Source organism: Phytophthora sojae (assembly GCF_000149755.1).
Source record: "Phytophthora sojae unplaced genomic scaffold PHYSOscaffold_11, whole genome shotgun sequence".
NCBI lineage: Eukaryota > Oomycota > Peronosporomycetes > Peronosporales > Peronosporaceae > Phytophthora > Phytophthora sojae.
The window spans coordinates 535,562-555,925 of record NW_009258125.1 but is presented as its reverse complement, the minus strand read 5'-3'; the positions used below and the strand labels follow the sequence as shown (position 1 = coordinate 555,925).

General features: G+C 55.2%; 11 protein-coding genes across 11 annotated transcripts; all 11 read left to right on the top strand.

Annotated features, from left to right (window-relative positions):
* Positions 1-1,204: 1,204 nt before the first annotated feature.
* PHYSODRAFT_526875 (hypothetical protein) lies at positions 1,205-1,657 on the top strand (the record flags this gene model as incomplete). Its single annotated transcript, XM_009537851.1, has 1 exon — positions 1,205-1,657. A coding segment is annotated over one exon (453 nt), but the record flags the coding sequence as incomplete, so codon positions are not given.
* A 2,878-nt stretch (positions 1,658-4,535) lies between these two features.
* PHYSODRAFT_526062 (hypothetical protein) lies at positions 4,536-4,850 on the top strand (the record flags this gene model as incomplete). Its single annotated transcript, XM_009537850.1, has 1 exon — positions 4,536-4,850. A coding segment is annotated over one exon (315 nt), but the record flags the coding sequence as incomplete, so codon positions are not given.
* A 605-nt stretch (positions 4,851-5,455) lies between these two features.
* On the top strand, positions 5,456-6,246 carry PHYSODRAFT_319025 (hypothetical protein; the record flags this gene model as incomplete). The annotated part of the gene is made up of 3 exons (XM_009537849.1): positions 5,456-5,568; positions 5,683-6,028; positions 6,094-6,246. 3 exons carry the CDS (start codon positions 5,456-5,458, stop codon positions 6,244-6,246), a joined length of 612 nt encoding a protein of 203 aa, XP_009536144.1.
* Positions 6,247-6,270: 24 nt separating this feature from the next.
* On the top strand, positions 6,271-7,129 carry PHYSODRAFT_319024 (hypothetical protein; the record flags this gene model as incomplete). The annotated part of the gene is made up of 4 exons (XM_009537848.1): positions 6,271-6,342; positions 6,459-6,554; positions 6,611-6,682; positions 6,755-7,129. 4 exons carry the CDS (start codon positions 6,271-6,273, stop codon positions 7,127-7,129), a joined length of 615 nt encoding a protein of 204 aa, XP_009536143.1.
* Positions 7,130-7,814: 685 nt separating this feature from the next.
* On the top strand, positions 7,815-8,869 carry PHYSODRAFT_339853 (hypothetical protein; the record flags this gene model as incomplete). The annotated part of the gene is made up of 3 exons (XM_009537847.1): positions 7,815-8,208; positions 8,281-8,773; positions 8,860-8,869. The coding sequence occupies 3 exons, from the start codon at positions 7,815-7,817 to the stop codon at positions 8,867-8,869; spliced, it is 897 nt and encodes a 298-aa protein (XP_009536142.1).
* Positions 8,870-10,331: 1,462 nt separating this feature from the next.
* Positions 10,332-10,689, top strand: PHYSODRAFT_453555 (hypothetical protein; the record flags this gene model as incomplete). The annotated part of the gene is made up of 2 exons (XM_009537846.1): positions 10,332-10,496; positions 10,612-10,689. Coding segments are annotated over 2 exons (243 nt in total), but the record flags the coding sequence as incomplete, so codon positions are not given.
* A 553-nt stretch (positions 10,690-11,242) lies between these two features.
* On the top strand, positions 11,243-12,026 carry PHYSODRAFT_526160 (hypothetical protein; the record flags this gene model as incomplete). Its single annotated transcript, XM_009537845.1, has 2 exons — positions 11,243-11,737; positions 11,832-12,026. The coding sequence occupies 2 exons, from the start codon at positions 11,243-11,245 to the stop codon at positions 12,024-12,026; spliced, it is 690 nt and encodes a 229-aa protein (XP_009536140.1).
* Positions 12,027-13,336: 1,310 nt separating this feature from the next.
* PHYSODRAFT_452438 (hypothetical protein) lies at positions 13,337-13,501 on the top strand (the record flags this gene model as incomplete). Its single annotated transcript, XM_009537844.1, has 1 exon — positions 13,337-13,501. A coding segment is annotated over one exon (165 nt), but the record flags the coding sequence as incomplete, so codon positions are not given.
* A 1,881-nt stretch (positions 13,502-15,382) lies between these two features.
* PHYSODRAFT_339849 (hypothetical protein) lies at positions 15,383-15,874 on the top strand (the record flags this gene model as incomplete). The annotated part of the gene is made up of 1 exon (XM_009537843.1): positions 15,383-15,874. The coding sequence occupies one exon, from the start codon at positions 15,383-15,385 to the stop codon at positions 15,872-15,874; it is 492 nt and encodes a 163-aa protein (XP_009536138.1).
* A 684-nt stretch (positions 15,875-16,558) lies between these two features.
* Positions 16,559-17,663, top strand: PHYSODRAFT_527443 (hypothetical protein; the record flags this gene model as incomplete). The annotated part of the gene is made up of 5 exons (XM_009537842.1): positions 16,559-16,599; positions 16,671-16,737; positions 16,807-16,962; positions 17,036-17,377; positions 17,454-17,663. 5 exons carry the CDS (start codon positions 16,559-16,561, stop codon positions 17,661-17,663), a joined length of 816 nt encoding a protein of 271 aa, XP_009536137.1.
* A 181-nt stretch (positions 17,664-17,844) lies between these two features.
* Positions 17,845-20,282, top strand: PHYSODRAFT_526680 (hypothetical protein; the record flags this gene model as incomplete). Its single annotated transcript, XM_009537841.1, has 6 exons — positions 17,845-18,187; positions 18,236-18,437; positions 18,651-19,209; positions 19,360-19,386; positions 19,450-20,148; positions 20,199-20,282. The coding sequence occupies 6 exons, from the start codon at positions 17,845-17,847 to the stop codon at positions 20,280-20,282; spliced, it is 1,914 nt and encodes a 637-aa protein (XP_009536136.1).
* Between the last annotated feature and the right edge of the window lie 82 nt (positions 20,283-20,364).

Below are 20,364 nucleotides of genomic sequence, written 5' to 3'. Positions count from 1 at the left end.
TTCCCCCCCCCCTCCAGCTCCAGCCTCGACCTAGTGCCGATGTCCCCCCCCCCCCCCGGTCACCCACGCACCTGCTGGGAACATCGTCCGCTCATCCATCCCCATCCCGGGCCACGAGCACCGGCCCGGCTACGGTCGTGACGGAAACACCGGCTCCAGCTTCACCACCACCGGGATCAGAGCCCGCTGAGGCGGGTGGCACTCGGCCGACCCCGTCCTCGACTTCGACCACTCCTCGCGCGAGCCGCAGAATTCAGAAGCGGAAAGCAGAGGGTGTCGCACGCTCGGTGGAGCGGAAGAAGAAATTCGCGCGACCGGCACCTTGCGGTCTCGACGATCTGCTGGCGTCGCCATCACCTTCGCCTACATCGGCTACCGCGCCACGGGCGAAAGCGGCTGGCAAGCAAAAACTGGGCACCGCCGCTCGAGCTGCGAAATTTGCCCGAGATGTGCAGGCAGGCCAGCGAGGGGGTTCGAAGTGCGCCGCGGACTCTGGCGCGGCCGGCGCTGCCCCAGTGGCGCAGCCCGGTCCCTTCTCCAAGCACCAACACAAAAGGCTTTCAATCATCTACCTCGACAGTCCACCTTCACCGGGCGATTCCGACGACCATGCTGCGCGGTCACCATCAGCTGGGCCGTCGCCATTTGGGTCGTCTGCGCCGCCGGCGGAAGGACGGGCCAGTGCACAGACAGCTCTCTCGGGGTCTCGCGAGATCGACACCAACGACAACTTTGACTTAGCCTCATTTCTTTCGGGCCCGCATGCAGCCAGTGGGGCCGCCGCCAGTGGATTCCCAGGCGGAGCCGCGGGTGACAACGCCATGGATCGTCTTGCAGCTCAAGTAGACTCTCTCAGCGCCCTGGTCATTGACATGAGCAGGCGGCTGGACGCTGCCGAAGCCAACCCGACTATGACTCTGGCGCCGCCGGCCCGCCCAGAGCTACAGCCAATCATGGTTGACGGGACTCGCACCGTCTCTAGGACGGTCCCTGCGCTCCACATGAATGAATTACCACCGGCGCAGTTGCGCGAGCTGCGATCGACTAGCTTCCCGTTGCTCAATCAGCGGAGCCGCAGCGAGTTTGTACCGCACGTCACGCACATCCTTGCCGCCTATAGAAGTATCGCAAACCTGTCTCGCTCCGACGGTGCGTTCACCCTCCCCCTACCGACACGCTCCTGTGGATTCGCCGCCTCGCCAGCATCCCTTTCGACTCGAGTATCGCTACCACGTCTGGTCTCTACGGCGTGCACATTGGTTCTCAAGGCCTGTCCCTTTCCCACTTCCGCCCTCTGTCAGACGACGAGAGGCTCAAGCGCAGTTCGAACAACACCAACATCTCGCTGGACTTTAGTTCAGCAGCTCAACCGCCACAGCTCGCCGAGTGCACAACTTACGACGATATTCTACTCGCACTCAGCGGGCTCAGCTCCTTCGGTGCAACTCACTGGTACCCGCACATGAATCGCCTGCTGGATCAACTCCGTCGATTTGTCTTCGACAATCAGAGGGGCGACCCGGCTAACACCTCGGAACGCGTGACACGTACGCTGCAGTATGCGAACGTCTATCTCGGTCGCGCTGTCGCTCACCTGTCGGAAGACTCGCCAACATGGTGGAGGGATTTCTGCGCCGACACCGAGGCAATCGAGTAGAGGTCGGTCGAATGGCTGCTCGCGCTGCAGAGTCTCACAGTCACAGCCCAATCTCAATCTGCTCCAATGCGCGCGCCTCCACAGGTCGGGCAACCACGGCGCGCGCAAAACAGCCACCCCCAGGCTATGCTGGTCAACATCCGAGCCCTGGTGCCTCGTCGTTCAGACGGTACGGAGCCATGCCTGCGCTTCTTCGGCGGCGGCATGTGCACCGGAGGCACCCGAGACGGCTGCGCGTACTCATTCCGCACGCACACGTGGGATGGCCCTCTGCCCAGAGACCTAGTATCGTACATTACCAGGCAGTACGGCACCACCCGCCGCGGTCATCACGGCCCTCGCCACAACTGAGGGTACCGAGGCGCTACCGGCTCACAAGCGCTTCGGACCCCAACACTTGATACCACTGCCGCTAATACAAACGCCGCATTTTTATCCCCTCTACTTCTGAGCCCGTAGATCTGCTTACGCACCCACGTAACGTACTAAACCCACCACACAGTGGCACCACCGTGCACCTACATAGGCCGACTCACCATACCGGTAGTCAAACCAAAGATACCTCACCTTCTAGAACGCACCATGAAACCGCGATGCCTCAGATCGTATCCAACCTCACCGTCAACCCTGGCCAACAACACATAACGGTCGATCCGCTATCTCGATACCCTGCGCCCAACCCAACGTCCAATGCGGCCTCACTCGAACCGCGCAATCATCAGGCCACGCACGCATTCCATCATGGCGTGCGCATTGCCGCAACCACATCCGCTAGGCTACCTCCTAGCGCAGCTACAGCAACAGCACAGTCTGCGGGTCGCCCGTTTTCTTGTATATCTTAACGGCTCCGTGCCCCACCTAGCGCACTCCAAGTGCAGCAACTCCTGTCCCGGGGACGGAGGAGGGCCAATATAGGGGCAAGTATACGGGACAAGGCCGTGGCGACGGCGTTCAGCGCAGTCCACCTATTACTACCGAACAGGGACTTCCCAACGGCGGAATGGGCCGGCGGCCGCCAGCAGTTCCAGCTACACAAACCACTACAGAGTGCAGTATCTGAATACGTGCGCCGCACCCAGTGCTCACTTCCCACCCTAATCTAGCTGCTACACGGGCAGACGGCGTCCAACTACCGTCCCAATAAGGATATCGTTCCTACCTTCATTCAGCAAAGCTGCAGAACGTACCCCAAACTACATACCCTGCTGCCATTGTGCAGGAAGGGATTACTGTGACTCTAACGTCACCAATGCCCCGCCAAACCAGCCCTCCACGAAACCACCCGTCCGACACCGAGAGGCTTAATGTCCTCCGCAAGAACATCCGGAAGGAGCAGGACCTCGGCCGTTGCATCGTCGTAGACCATGCCGTCGCCCAATTCTGGCCCGAGCTGTTCTTGAGTACCTTCGGGGTGGTCGACAAGGGCAACGGTGACCCCGACGTAGCTGGCCGGATCATCCACAACCTATCCTTCCCAGAGGGGGCGTCCGTCAACGATCGCACCGACGCCGAGTCAGTGCTCACCACCGAGTACAAGCACTGCGCAGCCATCGCTCAGGAGATTCTCGCCCAGAAAAAACGTTTTCCCGGGCGCAGCATCAAAATTCTACTAGGGGATGTGGCAGCCACCTTCCGTAACCTTGGCACGCACAGCCATTCAGCTCACTTCTTTGCCGGGATGATCCCCGAAGACGACGCCCTCGTCATCGACCTCTCGGCCTGTTTCGGCTGGACAGGATCACCGGGATTCTACGGAGTCATCGGCGATGCGATCGCCCACATCCACGGCACAACCTCAAATGCGTATTACCCAAACGGGCTTTTCAACTATCACTGGGTCGATGACCACGTCTGCATTGCTGCAGACATCGGCTCAAACTGCACAGACGTGGAGCAGTCACTTCGATCAGCCATGCCCCTCATCCTGGGCCCGGACGCAATCAACGACGACAAATTCACACCCTGGGCAACATCCCAGAAGGTCCTGGGCTGGTATTCAACACCATCGCTGGTACAGTTTCGATTCCAGCTGACAAGATCGTCAAAGCCCGCGCCCTCGTCACCGACGCCTACAATTCGCGTGCTCTAAGCCGCAAGCAGTATCGATCTCTCCCAGGCTCCCTCCGTCACGTCGCGAATTGCGTCCGACCGGACATGTCCTGAGGAACTTGAAGCACCGACAGGATCATGGAGTTATGTGGAGGATGTTGAAGTGAAATTGCGCGTGAACGATGTTGAAGAACTTCTGCTGAACAAGGCCTGGGCTGAAGCCGACACTGTAACCAGCCGTCTTCTTCGACGCAAATTTGGTGCTTGTTCGTCATCCCGAGCACAAGTCACAGTGACCGACCTACTCCAGACATGGCTTGATGACTCTCTATTGACCGCTATGAAGGACTTTGTTAACGCCAGCCTGAGCCAGCCGGCGTTCGTGACCAATGACAATTTGCTGATGTTTTTCGAGGTGGAACTCTGGTTGTGCTTCTACTCCGCAACCCCTACTTCCTTTTACGATAGTGCCAACAGAGACCTGTACCCTCCGGTGTGGACGGCAATGCCCCAGTCACGGTATATGGCAATTTTACATGCATTGGAGGCTCCCAATCAGCGTAGCTGCAGATCCGACGACTGGAGTGCTTTACTGAGTCCCGATCGGGACACTGCTCATGCAACTAATTTTACTTCGCCGTTTGTGTTCGGAAATCGGCTTCGTGGAGCGTATTTCAATTGCTTCCCTGGATGATGACTTGATTCGACTACGTTCACAAGAAGTTGATGAGCTTGGTTTATCACATGTTCGGAATCCAAAGAAGGGGTGAGTCATGGTGATGCCAAGTTAAAAATCTGTTGAGGAGCTCATAAATGGATTTATTTGTTTAGGTTTGGCCCTGTTCAGCATGGAATTGTCTCGTTGACAACCGGTCTATTTCTTGGAGGTCATGTGGCATCTCGAGGAGAGTCTACGCTGGATATCGTGAAATTTTTGCAGCGTTCTCTGTCTGGTGCATCAACGGAGAGCCGAATCCAACTTCCAGGGATAATACACGCTCTAGATAGAGGGTACCAGTCCGCCGCCGTGAATGAACAAATCCACAGCGTTGGGGGCAAAGTTGTCGGGACACACAAGCGCACTGGACGCTTTCCATTCACATACGATATGGGCTGTCGGTCTATTGTGCAACACAAAAACTAGCTCGCTCTGACAGCCACACAGCATCAAAGGCTTATGCGCTTGCATTTAGATCTGGTCTTGCAAGCGTTGCACTCTGCTACACAACAGATCGTGAATTTGGGCCGGGCTGCTGGACGTATATTTACAGCCCCAAAGGCTACTGGACCAGCAGCCTGATAATATTTTGTTTGCTGACTTTGAGGAACGAGTACAACAATTGACGGACGCCGGACTGGTTCCTCCTGCGCAAATTTCGAGTTACTGGCTCTGTTGCAGAGAAATTATTTCGGCTAATTGCTAAATCAGCACCTGAAACAATCAGAATGCGAGATCCAGTGTCTGATCCAGACGTCCAGACAGTGTTGATGACTCTCTCAACTGATTACATTAGACCGGTGGAAGAACCAGTTGAACCGGTTGTTTTGACGCGTGGTGAATTGCAGTCGAAGACGTGCGACGAGCTTAAGACGCTTTGTCGGCCAAAGCAGCTTCCGGTGACGGGCAACAAGGGCGCGCTAATGGATCGTCTCCTTGCCGACTCGGTTTCTAGTAACAGCACAGATACAGACTCGTGGGCTAGCGCTCTTCTATCGTGTTGGTTTATGGCACCAAGCTCCTCTACAGCGATGGAAACTGGGACACACAACGAATCTAACATTGAGGAGCACGTTGAAGCATTTTTCGTGAACCACTCACCATTCACGATCGAGGGGAAAAGGGCGTACGGCTTGTTGTGTTTGTAAGTAAATTTATACATAATTAGTTGTGCATTGAGCTAACTGCATGTTTGGACTGTTGTAGACGCGAAATGCATTTTGCAGCTTTCTCTCCGGACGGCATTGGCGTTATTGAGTGGGAGATTCAGCGCGGTCTTGGAGTACAAGACTCGGGTAACAGAGCGTACGAAGCAGAGTGAACTGCTATTGGCGCAGGGTTGTGGTATATTTGCCACTGTGGAGCTGCAAGCAAGTGGTTTCGGGTCGCTTTTTAAGCAAATGATTCCTGACCCAAGTCACAGAAGCCAAATCCTCCACAACATAGTTTGCGGTGGCGTGGAAGACGGCTTCCTGATCTATGCATCGCAAACAGAAATTATTCGTGTTGTTCACGTACGGGTTGGTGTGGATGTGACGACCACGTACCGCGCTGCTCTTACCGTTATTCGGGACGCTCACTTGAAGTGGGTATACGAGGAGAATGTTGCAATTCCTTGCTTTTCCCAGGGGGATTTGGCCACTGCGTTGATTTCAACACTCTATCGCAGAACCTGCAACTTTGGAGAGCCCTCGTTAGAATTATTGATGATCTCTGCCGCCCGCTACCACCTGCGAAGCACATTCTACCTTCACTTGTGGGGTTCTGGAACAGAATTAAAGGTGGCATCGATGTTTATTCCCGGCACTTGACGAATGTGTAGTCGCGTTATTGCAGTCTCCCACCAATGGCAGCTATTTGGTTACGCATAATTATGACTTTGTTCTACAACGCGCATCAATCTGACAGGCTTTTCAAGGTACGGAAGTACGACCTCCTGAACTAATTGCGAAGTGCTAAATTTCCGTTTTGATTTAGGCTTCTGCTTACCTATACGACGAGCGCCAGTGTTCAACGTACACCGCGTATCAATAGTACAAGCAAAGTCTCCCCAGCTTCGCTTCTTTTTGTCGAGATGCCGCCCGAAGTCTTGGCCAGCGCTCGCGGCCAAAACAAAACGCAGCAATTCCAGTCGCCCCAAGCAACGGCGGCCTGGCTCCACTGGATCTACCAGGCTTTTCATACAGAAACGAGAGCATTTCAAGACGGATCCTGACTGGATTCGTCTTCGGTTGTCAAAGCGGTTCAAGCACCAAGTCGTAAGTACCAGTACTAATGCTCCGTATAACGTAGAGGGAAGATGCATCTAACTCACTTGTATGCTTATTTAGATTCGCATTGAAGGCGAAGCCCAGAACTGTTGCGTTTTGTGTTGCCAGATCAGCCATGATGTTGAGAACGTTGGTCACACTCGAAAAGGCTTCATAACACGCTTCCAGTGCAGCGACTGCAAAGTAGCTCTTTGTCAGGTGGCTCGATGGAATGGTGAGACTTCGTGCCTCGAGAAGTTCCACTCGGACAAAGAGCTCCCCGACCCGTGCAAAGGACCCGAGCAGGTGATCTCAACTCAAGTGCACACCAACCGAGCTCCGCCGCCATCGCGCAAGCGGCAGCACTCAATTGAAATCCCGAATCGACGTGCAAGCAGTACTCGCCTGGAGATCAAGGAACGCAGGCGATCGCTGCGTTTGAGAGAGCTGCAATGAGCTGCAATGAAGAGTTACGCCAATTTGTCCTTGAATCTAGGACGAACCACCAGCAAACTGCATAACAAAACATCAATATTCCTTTGAATGCATGAAAACACAGCTAAGTCATACCCAGGTATAACGCACGTTTCTAGGTTGGTTTATGTGTCTTCGCCTGTGGCAGCCAGGATTCAGGCTCTCAATGCGTATCCTTGCCAAGCGGGGGCGTCCAAAATTGGTCCTAGTTTTGTCCTAGATTTCTGAGCTGCTGGGGTTAACGCCGACGCATGCAACGAGTTTGACATCAACTATCGCGAGCTGCTCTCGTGTGCCTTCGCCGTACGCATGGGCACCGGCGTGGCACGTCAAGAGAATGGAGACCCCGCACACGCAGAGGTTAGGATAATTCAATGTATTGTATTACTGAGTAATACAATTTCGGTATTATGAACCACCCGTCGCGGTGATCGTAAATGTATGTAGCCTTTGGTGTGTCAACACCAAGGACGAGAAAGTCTTTGGAACCTCTAACAGACGTCGTGTCTGTTAGAGTTACAAGTGACTGTAGCCACTTGTGCGTGTAACCCTGTTACACCATCCCCCCTCAAGGTTAGACGCGCCGAGTCACGGCACGTCAATCAGGAAATTGACCATTCGTCAATTCTTCACGTTGGGAGGAAAGAAAACTCGAGCTCATTCCGCAATGAGCTCGCCGAAGAAGACCGCCGCTGAAGCAGAGGGGAATACCTCCGCCGGGATAGAGACTCTCTCTATCCCCGAGTACCGCGAGCGTCACAAAGCAAAGCGTGACGCTCTTGCTGCCAAGGCTGCAGCGGGGATATCCCAGCTGGAGATTGTCCTCGAAGGCTCATCTGTAGTCAACGACGCCGTTGACTACGGGGACGGCGACGTCGAGATGGAAGAGGGCGAGGCCTCTTCAAGCAAGCGCAAGGAGTCTATCGACAGCGATAGTCTCGACCCGCATGCCGGGTCGAGACGCCCTCGTGAAGGAGACGACTCGGACGCTTCGAGTTCGAAGCGTTCGCGCGGCGAGAGCGACACTCCGCTCTCTGCTGCTGGGGCTTTAGGCTCCCCGCGTGAAGTGGCGTCTTCAAGCTTTCCGCGCGCTGCCTGAGCAGCGCGCGATCCGTGGATGCCGTCTGCGTCAGAGATCGCAGATCGTGTGGGCAACACCGTGCCTCCAAATGAAATCCCGCTGTACGTATGCAGCGGCATCCACGACGATGCTGTGGCGGAGGAGCAGCACTTTGATTCGTCAACGAATCAAAGGCGCGATTATTACATCGGGTTCTTCCACGAGCTCCTGTACTTCTCCAGCAAGAAGACCTCTTCTCGCAGCAAAGTGCCTGAGTGGCAGGCACTTTGTCAAAGTTGGAATGCTTTTGTTGAGAACTTCAACAAGAAACCGGCTGCTTACCGCGAGCGGCTTAAGCATGCCCGTGAACGCTTCGAGACATTCTCGACGCGCGGGCGGCTGGAGCAGCTCCACAGATCCTCTGTGGACGCTAGTATTCCATGCGCTGTGCCCGAAGGCCAACAGTGCACGTTGTGTCTTCCGGGTGCGGCGCGCTTGAGCGACCGCGACCTAAACGGGTACACGACGATTCGTGTACCTGCGAGTCTCAAAGATCTCCGTGCCGAGTTCCTGGCACGTGAGGAATGCGACGATCGTGGGACTTCGAGCGCTGCAGGTGACTACAGCGCTCGCACTACCTACGCGTCGGCAGTGCGTGGTGAGCTTCGTACTCCCTCACCATTTCCGGAACGTCCTGCAGCAGGACGTCCCGTGGCTCCCATGTATCTTGGTGGGGCGGAAACCCTCTCCAACGAATACGATAACGAACCGGCTGCCGGTTCGTTTTCGGGATACTATGGTTCACAATATGCTCAACAATCCAGCGTGTTGAACCGCGGGCGTCGCGGATCGGAGGCGGCGGTGGTGGGAACACGCCCCGGGTATGGTCAACCTGGGGTTGTTGATTGCATCCGAGCTGAACTGGTTCAGCTCGTTTTCAGCAGTAGGCCCGGCCTCTGCGTTCATCTTCGCGGTGTCTGTGCCCTGTACAGACCCGTTCTTCTTCTTGTTGTTGTTTTTGCTCTTGTCGTCGTCTGTGCCCTGCACAGACGCGTGCTTCTTGATCTTTTTGCGCGTAGTCGCGGCTGACACTGTGCAAGTGTCAGCGGCATTCTGCGGCTGCTGCGTTGCAGTCGTAGACCCCCCCCACTTAAGGAAGGAGCCACCATCCCGAGTAAACTCGGGAGGCGTGTGTGCCTGATGGCATTCACGTAGAACGGTGTATGCCCGGTCGAGGCATGCATCGAGTTGTTGATGGCGAACTCTGCCATCGACAGGCACTCGCTCCAGTGTTGGAACGAGTGAGCGTAGCTCTTAAGCACGTCTACGAGCACGCGGTTCACGCGCTCGGTCTGCCCGTCCGTCTGTGGATGGTCCGCAGTGGACATCGAAAGTTGACTCCCAAGAAGTGTAAACACTTCTTGCCAAAGGTGTGCAGTGAAGCGCGGGTCTCGATCCGACACAATGTCGATCGGCATGCCATGGTGTTTGAACACGATGTCAACGAACAGACGCGCCGTCTGTTTCGCAGTCACTTCAGCGGGTACCGCAGCAAGATGGTACATCTTGCTGAAGCGGTCAACAAAGACCACAACGCCCGTGTTCCCCCTGGCTGTCCGGGGGAAGACCGAACACGAAGTCCAAAGACAAGGACTGCCAACACTCCGACGGAGTCGGCAGTGACTGCAAGGGAGCCTGCGCGAAGGGCGCAGGCTTCACACGTTGACGAACCTCGCAAGCACGGACGTACTTGCGCACCCATTTATACTGGTGGGCTAGTAGAAGTCCCGCGTGAGAAGAAGGTATGTCTTCTCACGGCCCGGATGCCCCGCAGACGGTGCATCGTGATACTCATACCTGATCCTGAGTCGCAGGTCATGGTCATTGGGCACGACAACGCGGTCCGAGTTGTAGTCGACTGCAATGTAGAGTAATAATCCGCAGCAGGCAGCAATTTCGACAGTGGCATCAAATTGCGCAAATAATATTAGTGAAGGGAGGGGAAGTAGCAGCAGCCACTCTGCTGTTCGAGAAACGCAAGCAGAGCTTGATGCCGACGAACGTGTCGCTGAACTTGATTGTGAGCTAACTTCCTCCGTGAACCGGGCTTCAAACTGGTGGCAACATCGTGCGATAGTCGGCTTCACATTCCCAAGGGTTCCGTTGAGTGTGGCGTGGGAGCTTTGGTGGTTTGGATGCCCAAGCAAAAACTGGCCGCCGTATCGATCGCTTGTGCCAATGGACCTGCCAAACAAAAACACACGAAAGCGATTGTCAGATTTTCGCTTCGTAATGCTGAAATTCGAGAGCATTGACCGGCAAAATAGTTCTTACAACTGTAATCCGTCGCTTCAGCAGGCAAGTCAAATGCTGGTTGGAGCAATGGACATTTTGCCGATTGGAGATCAAACCCAGCGAAATTACACGGAAAGAGCAGCTACAATGGTCTACCGTCGTTAATCTTCTGCGCCGCCACAACAGGTCACAGCCAAGATGGCCCATATCAAGGCGCAGATGGCCAAGCGAGAGCGGCAGGAGGAGGAGGCGCGCAGGAAGGTGGCCAGCGCGCGCACCAGGTCGCAGCGATCACAGGCGCTGCAAGATGCCTGCGACTCACGGGCCATGCAGTTTGGCCCTCATGCTGAAAAAAAGTAGTTCTGTTCTGGTTCCTCAGTTCTGGTTCCTCCGTTCTGGTCCCTCAGTTCTGGTTCCTCAGTTCTCCCTCAGTTCTGGTCCCTCGCTCTGGTTCCTCAGTTCTGGTGCCTCCTTCTGGTTCCTCTGTTCTGGTGCCTCCTTCTGGTTCCTCTGTTCTGATGCCTTCGCTACGCAAAATGGTAATCGTGAACTCCAAATTCAGCAAGCCAAAATGCAGCAGCAACCGCAGCAACAACATAGATAGCATGACTCGCAATGCATCGTTGCAGCCGCCTCAAGGGCAGCATCGCGGAGAGCGGCAGCGACGACCTGTCGTGGTTCCAGCGTTCAAGGCTCAGCACGACTCGTGGCCCCTGATCGACGTCAGCATGTAGGAGTACATGGAGGCGACGCGACAGAAGATCGTCATCGCGGAGGTGGTTAACGTCGCTCGCCGCAACGCAGACTTGCGTAAGCAGGTTCGCTTCCAAGGGTTTCCAGACTCGGAGATTCCGCTCGTGCCCGACAGATGGGAGCCGTATCAGCGCAAGTACATCTGCACACACGGCTGGAAGGAGCGTGAGAGGTCGAGTGGGAAGAGGACGTCGCACAAGCTCCGCCGCACGGACTGTCCGTTTCAGATGCTAGCTCAAGTCGTCATGCGCCGAGATGGAACGTGGGGCACCGCCATGAAGCGCGAAGTCTACAGCCATAACCACCCCATTTCCGACGGTATCTACAGGTCTTATCCAGGTATTCGCCAGGTTCCCGCAGGCTCTGCTCTGATGCCGTGCATTGAGCTGCTAGTCGACGCCGACGCTGGGACTTCAAGCATCTACAACTACATTCGTGAGAACTCCAACCACCGCGTCACAATGGACGACGTTCGAAACCTGGTTGCGCGGATGCACAAGAAAGGCAAGTTATTGTTGTGAGAACATGAGTTGTCTGTGAAACTGACTTTATTGACATTGATGACTAGGAATTGAGCTATCTGACGACGACGCAGTGGCGGAGATGATCGTGAATTTCAACTTGGAGTCGCCACTGAACGTGTCCTCGGCGCATGAGAACGCGCACGGCGAGACTGGCGTGATATCCTTCACGAGCGGTCATATGCGCGCTATGCTGGACAGATTCCCAGAAGTGATTCAAATGGACTGCACGCATCAGACCAACCAGTGAGTCTCTGTATTATGTTTGCAGGTTTTGGCTACGTGTTACCAGGTTTTGATCAGGTTGTGTCTTTGTTCTGAGTAGATATAACTACCAGCTTCTCACGATGGTTGCGATGGATCAATACGGGAACGGATGTGGTGTAGCGGGATCGGCCAAAATCTGGTTAAGGCCTGATCGAGCTTCCCACCAGCGCCCAGACACCGACTAACGGAGGGGGTCCCCCAACGATCCGTGATCGGCTGAACTTGTTCTCACCTTGTGTACCCGTCGGCGGGCTGGATCTGCTCTCTCGGGGCTCCGAAGATGCAGCACTTGGTGAAGATCGAATGTCTTGGCGTGACGCGGGGATAGTTTGTGGAGCAGCGCGGGAATCTTCGCTCTGCGTCCGAGTATACGCTCCGATCGAGGGTCGTTCGCTCCGATCGGTCGGCCTGGAGTCGATCCACGGTCTGTAGTTGCCTTTCCTGGTGTGTTCCTTCCTTTCCTGAGTTGCTTACCGCTTCCTATAGCGGGATCGAGATTGATCGAGAGGAGAAACGATCGCCGGCCAAGCAGTACCCGGTCGATCGAGGGTTCGCACACAAGAAATAGATCGCTAGAGTAGGTCAAGCTGGTCAATGTATTAATCCAGTCTTAACCGTACCACTAGCTCACTGTCCAAAGTGTCGATGCTTGCCGAGGCTAATGTAGTTCCTGGGACTTGACGACTTGAGGGGACTTGTGCTCTTCGGTGCAAATTCTGCTTTGATTCATGTTTAGCTGGTGTCTCTCTACCACTACCATCTCACCTACCATCCTACAACTGGATTCTTGTCCTGGCTTCGCCCCCATGTGCTCCCCATCTTGGCTGATCGGCGATCGGCGATCAGCGATCGACGATCCACAGTTCTCGATCGCTATCAGTCTACTTCGGTCTTCAGCCGTCCCACCCTACGATGTCGCTCGTTGATCTTGCCCTCGTGCATGACGTCCTTCGCTTTCGACATGCGCCCTTCGCACCGCGCCCCTTGGATCGGTGTGGGACGAGGCATCACCACTCTCCATGTGTCGATCAGCTGTGATCTACCTGGTTCCACGCCCCGCCTACGTGCGAGTATCATCCCGGTGCCTCGATCGCTCGTCGAACCTCCTCGATCTCCGCAATCCCAGTCTTGGTCAGGTCTCCCTTCTCTCGATCGTCGATCCCCTTGATTTTTGGTCGATCGGTTATGCCGCCTTTCTCAGAGAACAAATCTTGTTCTCGCGCTTTTCCACACGGGCAGCCCGTGCAGTACTCACTGATCGAGACGAACAGCGACTAGCACATGGCTAAGTGCATGGACCACTTCAAGCGGGCGAATGAACATTGGCGCTTCGTGCGGATTGTCATCGTTGACAAGGGCATGCGTGAGATTGATATCATCCGCAAGAAGTTACCAGAGGCTCGCGTGCTACTGTGTCACTTTCATGTGATCAAGTGGTTGCACGAAACGATTCGAAAGTCCAAGAAGTACGGCGTGTACGAAGAAGATGTGCTCTCTCAGATGAAGATTCGACAACCCAAGCTGCCGATAATGAAGATTGTTCACGCGGGCTAAGCGTTCGACTGTCAGGCAATGTCAGATGACAAGGCCGCCCCCCCCCCCCTCTCGACCGTGCAGCGCAGAAGGAAAAGGCAAAAAAGCTTTGAAGGAGTACAACAATGGCACAAACCTACGGACTTTATTACGCGAAAAAGATTGTGTGAAGTGGTGGCTACACTTCACGATGTTAAACCCGGTGTTCGTGAGGTAGGGTCCTTCCTGGCTACGTTGCAAGTGAAGTCTCAGGGGCAAGGCAAACCCATTGAGAGGCGCGTCGACGCTAAATTCGTCCCAGACACAGTCCGGTTTCGTCTACTCGAGTCTGTAGTTGACAGCGCGCTGGAGCAACTTCTCGGCGGCCTTGCGAAGAACGAACAGATCGAGCTAGACAGTGAGGGCGAAGCCGCTGCAGGCGGCGATTGTGTGGCGTAGCGGGATCAGCAAAATCTGCGAGATTGCCAATCCAACTTACCAACTGCGCCCGAACACCGACTTACGGAGGGGGTCCCCCGATGATCCGTGATCTGTGTGCTGAACTGGTCACCATGTGTACCCGTCGGTAGGGCTGGATCTGCTCCTCTGGTGTCTGCTGAAGTGTCCGAGCCTTGAAAACAGAACAGTCTGGGCGAGACGCGGGGATGTGGGTGGAGCAGCGCGGAAATCTTCACTCTGCTCGCGGTAGTATTCCAAATCCAGTGGTCTTGTACTTGGATCCAGCGGCCTGGATCTGGATCCGGCCGGGTTGTCGCCTTTCGAGGTTGTTGTCCTTTACGTTGCCTTCGCAGGTCTTCCTTGGTCGTGTTTGCCGCCTCCAATGACGGTGTCGTTGACAGTTGAGACGAGAGGGACGCACCGGCCAAACAGATAACTCCGGTGGATCTTGGATCTGCACTTGCAGGTAGTTCACTAGGAAGGTCTTGGATCTGGCCAATATATTACTCCAGTCTTACAACCAACACTAGATCTGCTACCGCTAACCTCTCTACGCCGTGTAGGGCCAATGTCGTTCCTGTTTCCAGGCGAGGGAGGAAGCGCTTGCGTTGTACAAGGCAAATTCTGGTCTGATTTATGCTTAAGTCCGTTCCTATCTCAAAGTCCTATCACCATGTGGATCCTATCATCCCATCTGTGCCTACCGACTCTATGGACTCCATTTATCTTCATTGCGTGTCAGCTGCTTGCCCGTCGAGTCGTGTCCACAACTTCCTGATTACGCCTGGCTGCAGATCCAGAACCACGTTGGACCTTGGATCTTGCATCCTGGATCCACCTGAGTCCAGATCCAGATCCATCTCAGTCTGGATCCAGTGCAGATCCAGATCCACGTTGGATCTTGGATCCTGGATCCACCCGAGTCTAGATCCAGATCCATCCGAGGCTTGGATCTGGGAAGTGTAGATCCAGATCCACCCGTTGGATCTGCGTCCTTTAACTGTCACTCTTCCGGATTTGTGCCGAGGTCCAGATCCGTCACTTGTCTCATCCACTGTCATAACTCTTTTCCGGGAATTGCGCTTCTCCACAATTGTTACGTGGTGGCTATTGCTAAGGTCGGTCAGTTCACGCGTGACCGAGTGGAGTCGATGAAGTGGTTGTGGAACCTACAAGCTACATGTAATTTGTTGCTCGTGGCTTCACCGCGAGGTAAGAGCTGCTCATGCCCCTCCCTCTCCGTGTGCCGGTGCATTTACCGAGCTATTGGAGAACTGGCCGTACAATGAACTGCGTGGCTTCGGATTCGACCTGACGTACTCGGATCTGTATTGCTTCCGCGACTCGGCCTGGCTAAATGATGACGCGATGAAGGCATTTGCTGTGGTGCTGGCTAGCTACAAGAACAATGTGACGATTACGGCCACGCCGCAAGGGCATGGTGAGGCTACACAGCAGAAACGAAGTCGCAAGGGCCTGCTTTCATCCAACGCACTGGAGGACATCATTGCAGGTGTTTCGACGTATGCATTTGTGCTGCTGCCCGTCAATTTCGGGGGCACTCACTGGGGATGTCTCGTTGTCGACCGAGATGCCAAACAAGTGAAGACGTACGACAGCAAGAATGGCAAGCGCAATAAGCAGAGGTTGAAGAAGATCGCGAGTGAGCTTATTGCTGCAAATGCGACTATTGCGAGCTACACGACTGTAGAGGTGACCGAGCCTCTTCGGTCCGACAGTGATAGCTGCGGTGTTTTCGTGTGTCGCTTCTTCTGGACCTGTGTTAGCGACGACGCTCCAAGTGATGTAACGCCGACGGGTATCACAAGCTACGCTGGGCAATGCTGGAAGCAATCCTGAAGACGAATCGTTGCTAGTCGCAAGAAGATGACGGAGGCATAGTGCATTTTGAGGCTAAACTCAATACATGGACACTACATGGATGACATCTGGACAACACCTGGAGTTACGTGATGGAGCCATACTTGAGTGATGACTTCACTTGCTGGTTCTCGCCATGCCGACGGAAGGCGACGCTCATCGCTCTGGCTTTTGCTCAAGTAGCGCACACATGAGTATTCCAGGTATTGATACCTGCACGAAACCCGGACTCTACTGCTGAAGACTGATTGGCTAGAGCTCTTCCGACACAAGCCGAGCGCCGTCAGTTCCACTTTTGCTCAAGTTCCGCACACATGATTCTTCCAGGTTTTCCACGCGCATTATACCTGGTCAGGTAATTTATGTCGGTCGCATATATTACTTTCATCCGATTCGGCAGGGTTTCGAAAAACCTGTAGATAACCTGTAATAAAACTTCAGGTTTCTGGGGGGAAATCTGAATCTGGGAAACCTCCGTCCATCTTCGATCAATAAACCACAGATGATGAATCCGTCCTGCAAATCGCGCGATCTTTCCGACACATCACTTATTTCGGGACACCACATTTTCGAAAGTGTGTGCAAAATGTAACTTTTTGTAACATTTCAACAACATACTTTATACGCCGTATCCATTCCGTACACCATTTTCGTATATCAATCATGGCGCTCGCACTCCGCTTCGCTGAGGAAGGCGAGTTCAGGTGCGTCTCAGTGCCGCAGCCTCTCCCTCTCTACTACCCCACTCATCCCCTCCTCCTTCTGCTGAGTGCAGCTCGCGCGCGTGCGACGTCTCGCTCTCAGACGCGCCGGATGTCGCGCCCAGCAAGGCCATCTTCCGCGTAAAAAACAAAAAACTTTACCTGTTCCATGTCAACAAAACCCGTAAAGTTTACCTCTTTTGTGTACAGTGGTCCCGCGCCGTGCGCCGACTGCTCCAAGACCAAGACCAAGTGCGCGTCAAGACGCTCGTGGTGGCCATGCCGGGGCCAGCGCAGCAGCTCGTGCAGCAGTTGACGCGGGACTGGGTTTCAGTAGGCACGCTGGTGACCACGGACCAGCTAATTGTGAGTTTACGTTTGGTCCTAAAATGTAGGTCGCTCGCCCTTAATTAGTACTAACTTTCGTCTATTTCCGCAGCACCCCTGCAATTTGCAGGCGACGCCCTCCGCCGGTGTGATTCTGGCCAAGAAGGGGCTCAAGGAGCAGGACAACACGCTGGTGGTGCTGGTGGGCCAGGATGTGCCCGTGGCGGCCTCGTGGGCGTGGATCAAGTCGCTGAAGCAGCATGTTGAAGCGGAGGACGTGGTGTGTCTCGACTCGCAGCTGTCCACCATCTACGCGGACCAGTTCTCGGACGCAGACAAGCTCAGGATGCTTGCGTCGTCAGCTGTCACGGACGAGATGAAGACGGTCACGCCCGTGCGGCCGCTTGAGGTGCCGCAGTTCGTGACCGGGATTCCAGCGGCTCTGCTCACCGACGTAGGTTTTGGTAGTTTGGTGGGGGTAGAACGATGTAGAACGTGCTGACTGACGGTGGTTGTGTGCTCTTTGGTAGGGTGAGCTGCGCAAGCGTCGAGCTCGGGTGTACGTGAGTCTGCGGGACGTGTCATCAACTCCCGCTGATGTGATGCGCAGCTTCTTGCCGCTGGTTGCGTCCTCCTCGTCGGTGCTCGGGGAACTGGAGCGTCCGCTGTTCTTCCAGCCGACGGGTGAGTCGATGCATGAAGACGGAGCTACGGGCTCGCTCGACGTGCTGTACACGTAAGTTTCTGAGTGGGTCAGCTTTGCGTGGGCGACCAGCTCCCCTAGATGAACGAAATAGACGGCCTATTTTCGAGCTTATTGTGTATTTTTGGTTTTGCTTGTCGCGCGCTGTGAGTTGCGAGTTGCGCGTGCATTGCGTCGGGTGTTGGGGTATGGCTGCGTGAGGTACAAGACTGCTGACAATGGATAATCAACAGCGGGAGCAGAGATCTGCGTCCGCGCGCCAGTTCTCCACGCGCTTCCTGCCGAGCGATGGGATCCCAGAGTACAACGCGCTACTGGACTCGCACCTGGGCAAGCGACGCGAGTTCCTGCTGGGCAACCGCCACTCGCTCGAGCTGATGCAGCAGACTGGAGTGATCGAGCGCGTGGAGGCGCAGCCCGACAATCCGAACCAGTACGTGGTGCATATCGCTGAGAAGTCGATCCATCGAAGGAAGAGACTGCCACCTCGATCCGGTTCAGATCCGCTGCAGCTACCCGAGTCCCAAACGATGCCGTGGAGACAGAACTCCGCCTCGCGCAGTATTTTAGACGGATTGGCAGGGCACAGCTCCACTTCACTTCGACGAGGAAGCAGCAGCGCGTCTCGGTTGGATACTGTGGAGGATTTCAGTGGAAATGGTGGCGGTGATTTGAGCGCAGCCAAGAAGACAAACGCCGCGACGTTGATAGGACTGAGCCGAAGCTACAGTACGAACACGGTGCTGACCACGTCCAAGCCAGTGTTGAAGTCTTCAGCTGCTAATCGCTTGGCACTGTTCGGTTCGACGAAGTGCTGCGCTCTCTTAGAGTCCTCCGGAGCTCCAGGACAATTCAACGTTGGCAAACACAGGGCAGCGTCGGAATTGACTACATCCCATGTGATTGAAGTACGTCAGCGAAGTCGCAGTGCTGTACCTGCAGCGTTGGGGTCAACCTTTGACGAGCTCAAGAAGAGTCGAGCGCAGTCTAAACGATCAGTCGCGTCTACAGCCGGAGGAGCAAGCGCCCCTCAGACAGCTGTGAAAGGCACCGTGGAGTACTTACTCGAGAGTGACGCAACGTTCATGACGCAAATCCGGATAATGAAGGAGCATCTCACGGCGTTGGAGAACACCAAGGCGTACCTGGATACGGAGATCGGGTGTCTTCGACGGAAGCTCCGAGGTGTGAACGCTGTACGCGAGAATGATGTCGCCGTTGCGCATTGTTCCTCCATCATGCAGCATCGACTGTCCAAGGCCGAGGAAGAGTTCATGAAGCTCGTCACGCAGCAGCAGGAGGTGAAAAAAGACGTGGACCGCGTGCGTCGCGAGCTCTTGTCGTTGCGTAAAGTGCGGCACAAACTGCAGGAAGACATTGAGGACGTGGCGCAGGCGAATCAGTCGTACGAGGAGAGGATCCACGCATCCAAGAGTGTGCGCAACCAACTCTCCGAGGAGCTGAGTGAGCTCGAGCGCCGCGCGGAAGTGGAACTGGAGGCCCAACGGCTCAATCTCCCGCCTGAAGACGCAGTCGTTGTGGACGTAGCCAAGCTCATGGGCGCCGTGCAGGAGCGCAACTTGGTTCGTCGAGATGCTACGGTTGGTTTGGGTCTGAGTGGCACCTCAAGCAGGTCGCTCTTGGCTCTCCAAGCGAACGCAGCGGTGATACCGAATGACAAGTCACCGACGTACCTCAACGAGCGCCGAGGCAGCGTCTCAGGACACCCCAAGACTCTCCTGGACTACTGCGTACGAACGGTGCTTTACTTATTGTATCGACTTCATGCACTAACATGTTACTCTCTGCTTCTTGGATTGTAGTCGGCTTTCCGTGTGCTGCAAAACTCGATGGGGTTCGAGGACTTGGCGTCGTTCGAGCAGCAATTCACGGCTGCTGAGGAGCAACTTCTGTCCAAATACAAGGCCAATCTCGCGCTGTCAGATGAAGTTGCAGCTCTGGAGAAGGAACTAGCTGCGGTGAACACGGAGAAGAAGGCCAACCGCGCCAACGCGCGGGGTATTATCCAGGCTAACGAGAAGGTTGAGCGCGACGTCCAAGCGCGCATTCAGACGACGCTCGCGAGCATTAAATCCTACAACGAGCTGCGAGAGCTGCGCAATCGCGAGCACGCCAAGCTGCGTGGAATCATGCTGCGATGTCTTGACGCGCTGCAGATTGACATCGGAGGCTCGGATCTCCCTGAAAATGAAGGCGCGAGCGGTAGCGGGGGTACCAACGCGAGCGCCAACACTGCGGGGTCAAGTACTCACTCACTTTACTGGACTGAGACGCAGTCCCCGGAGCTGCTGGAGATGTTGCAGCGCAAGATGACGCAGGTGGCCGTCACTCTCAAGGTCAAGCACAACTCGCGGATACTGGAGATCCCGCCCGAGGCGCTTCGCCTGAACCGCGGCCATGATGGGCGACGAAGTAACATGTTCTCAACGCGCGAGAGCTCAAAGATCGTCATGGGCCCACGGGAACCTTCGGGCTCCGCGTTGGCAGCCATTCTCAGCACGGTTCAGCCCCCGTCCGTGGAGAACGCGCTGGTGTTGACGGAGAACGCGAGTATGATGGAGGTGATGCACGGACTGCACCGTGCTGTGAGTCCTGCTCGCAGGAAGGCAAGCTCGCTTTCGCTGAGACCGCCTGAAATGGGGAGGATCGAGCGCCATAGTGCCGGTAGCGTCAGCGGTGCGTCCCCTGCAGCGATGGCTTCTCTACATGCAGGAAGC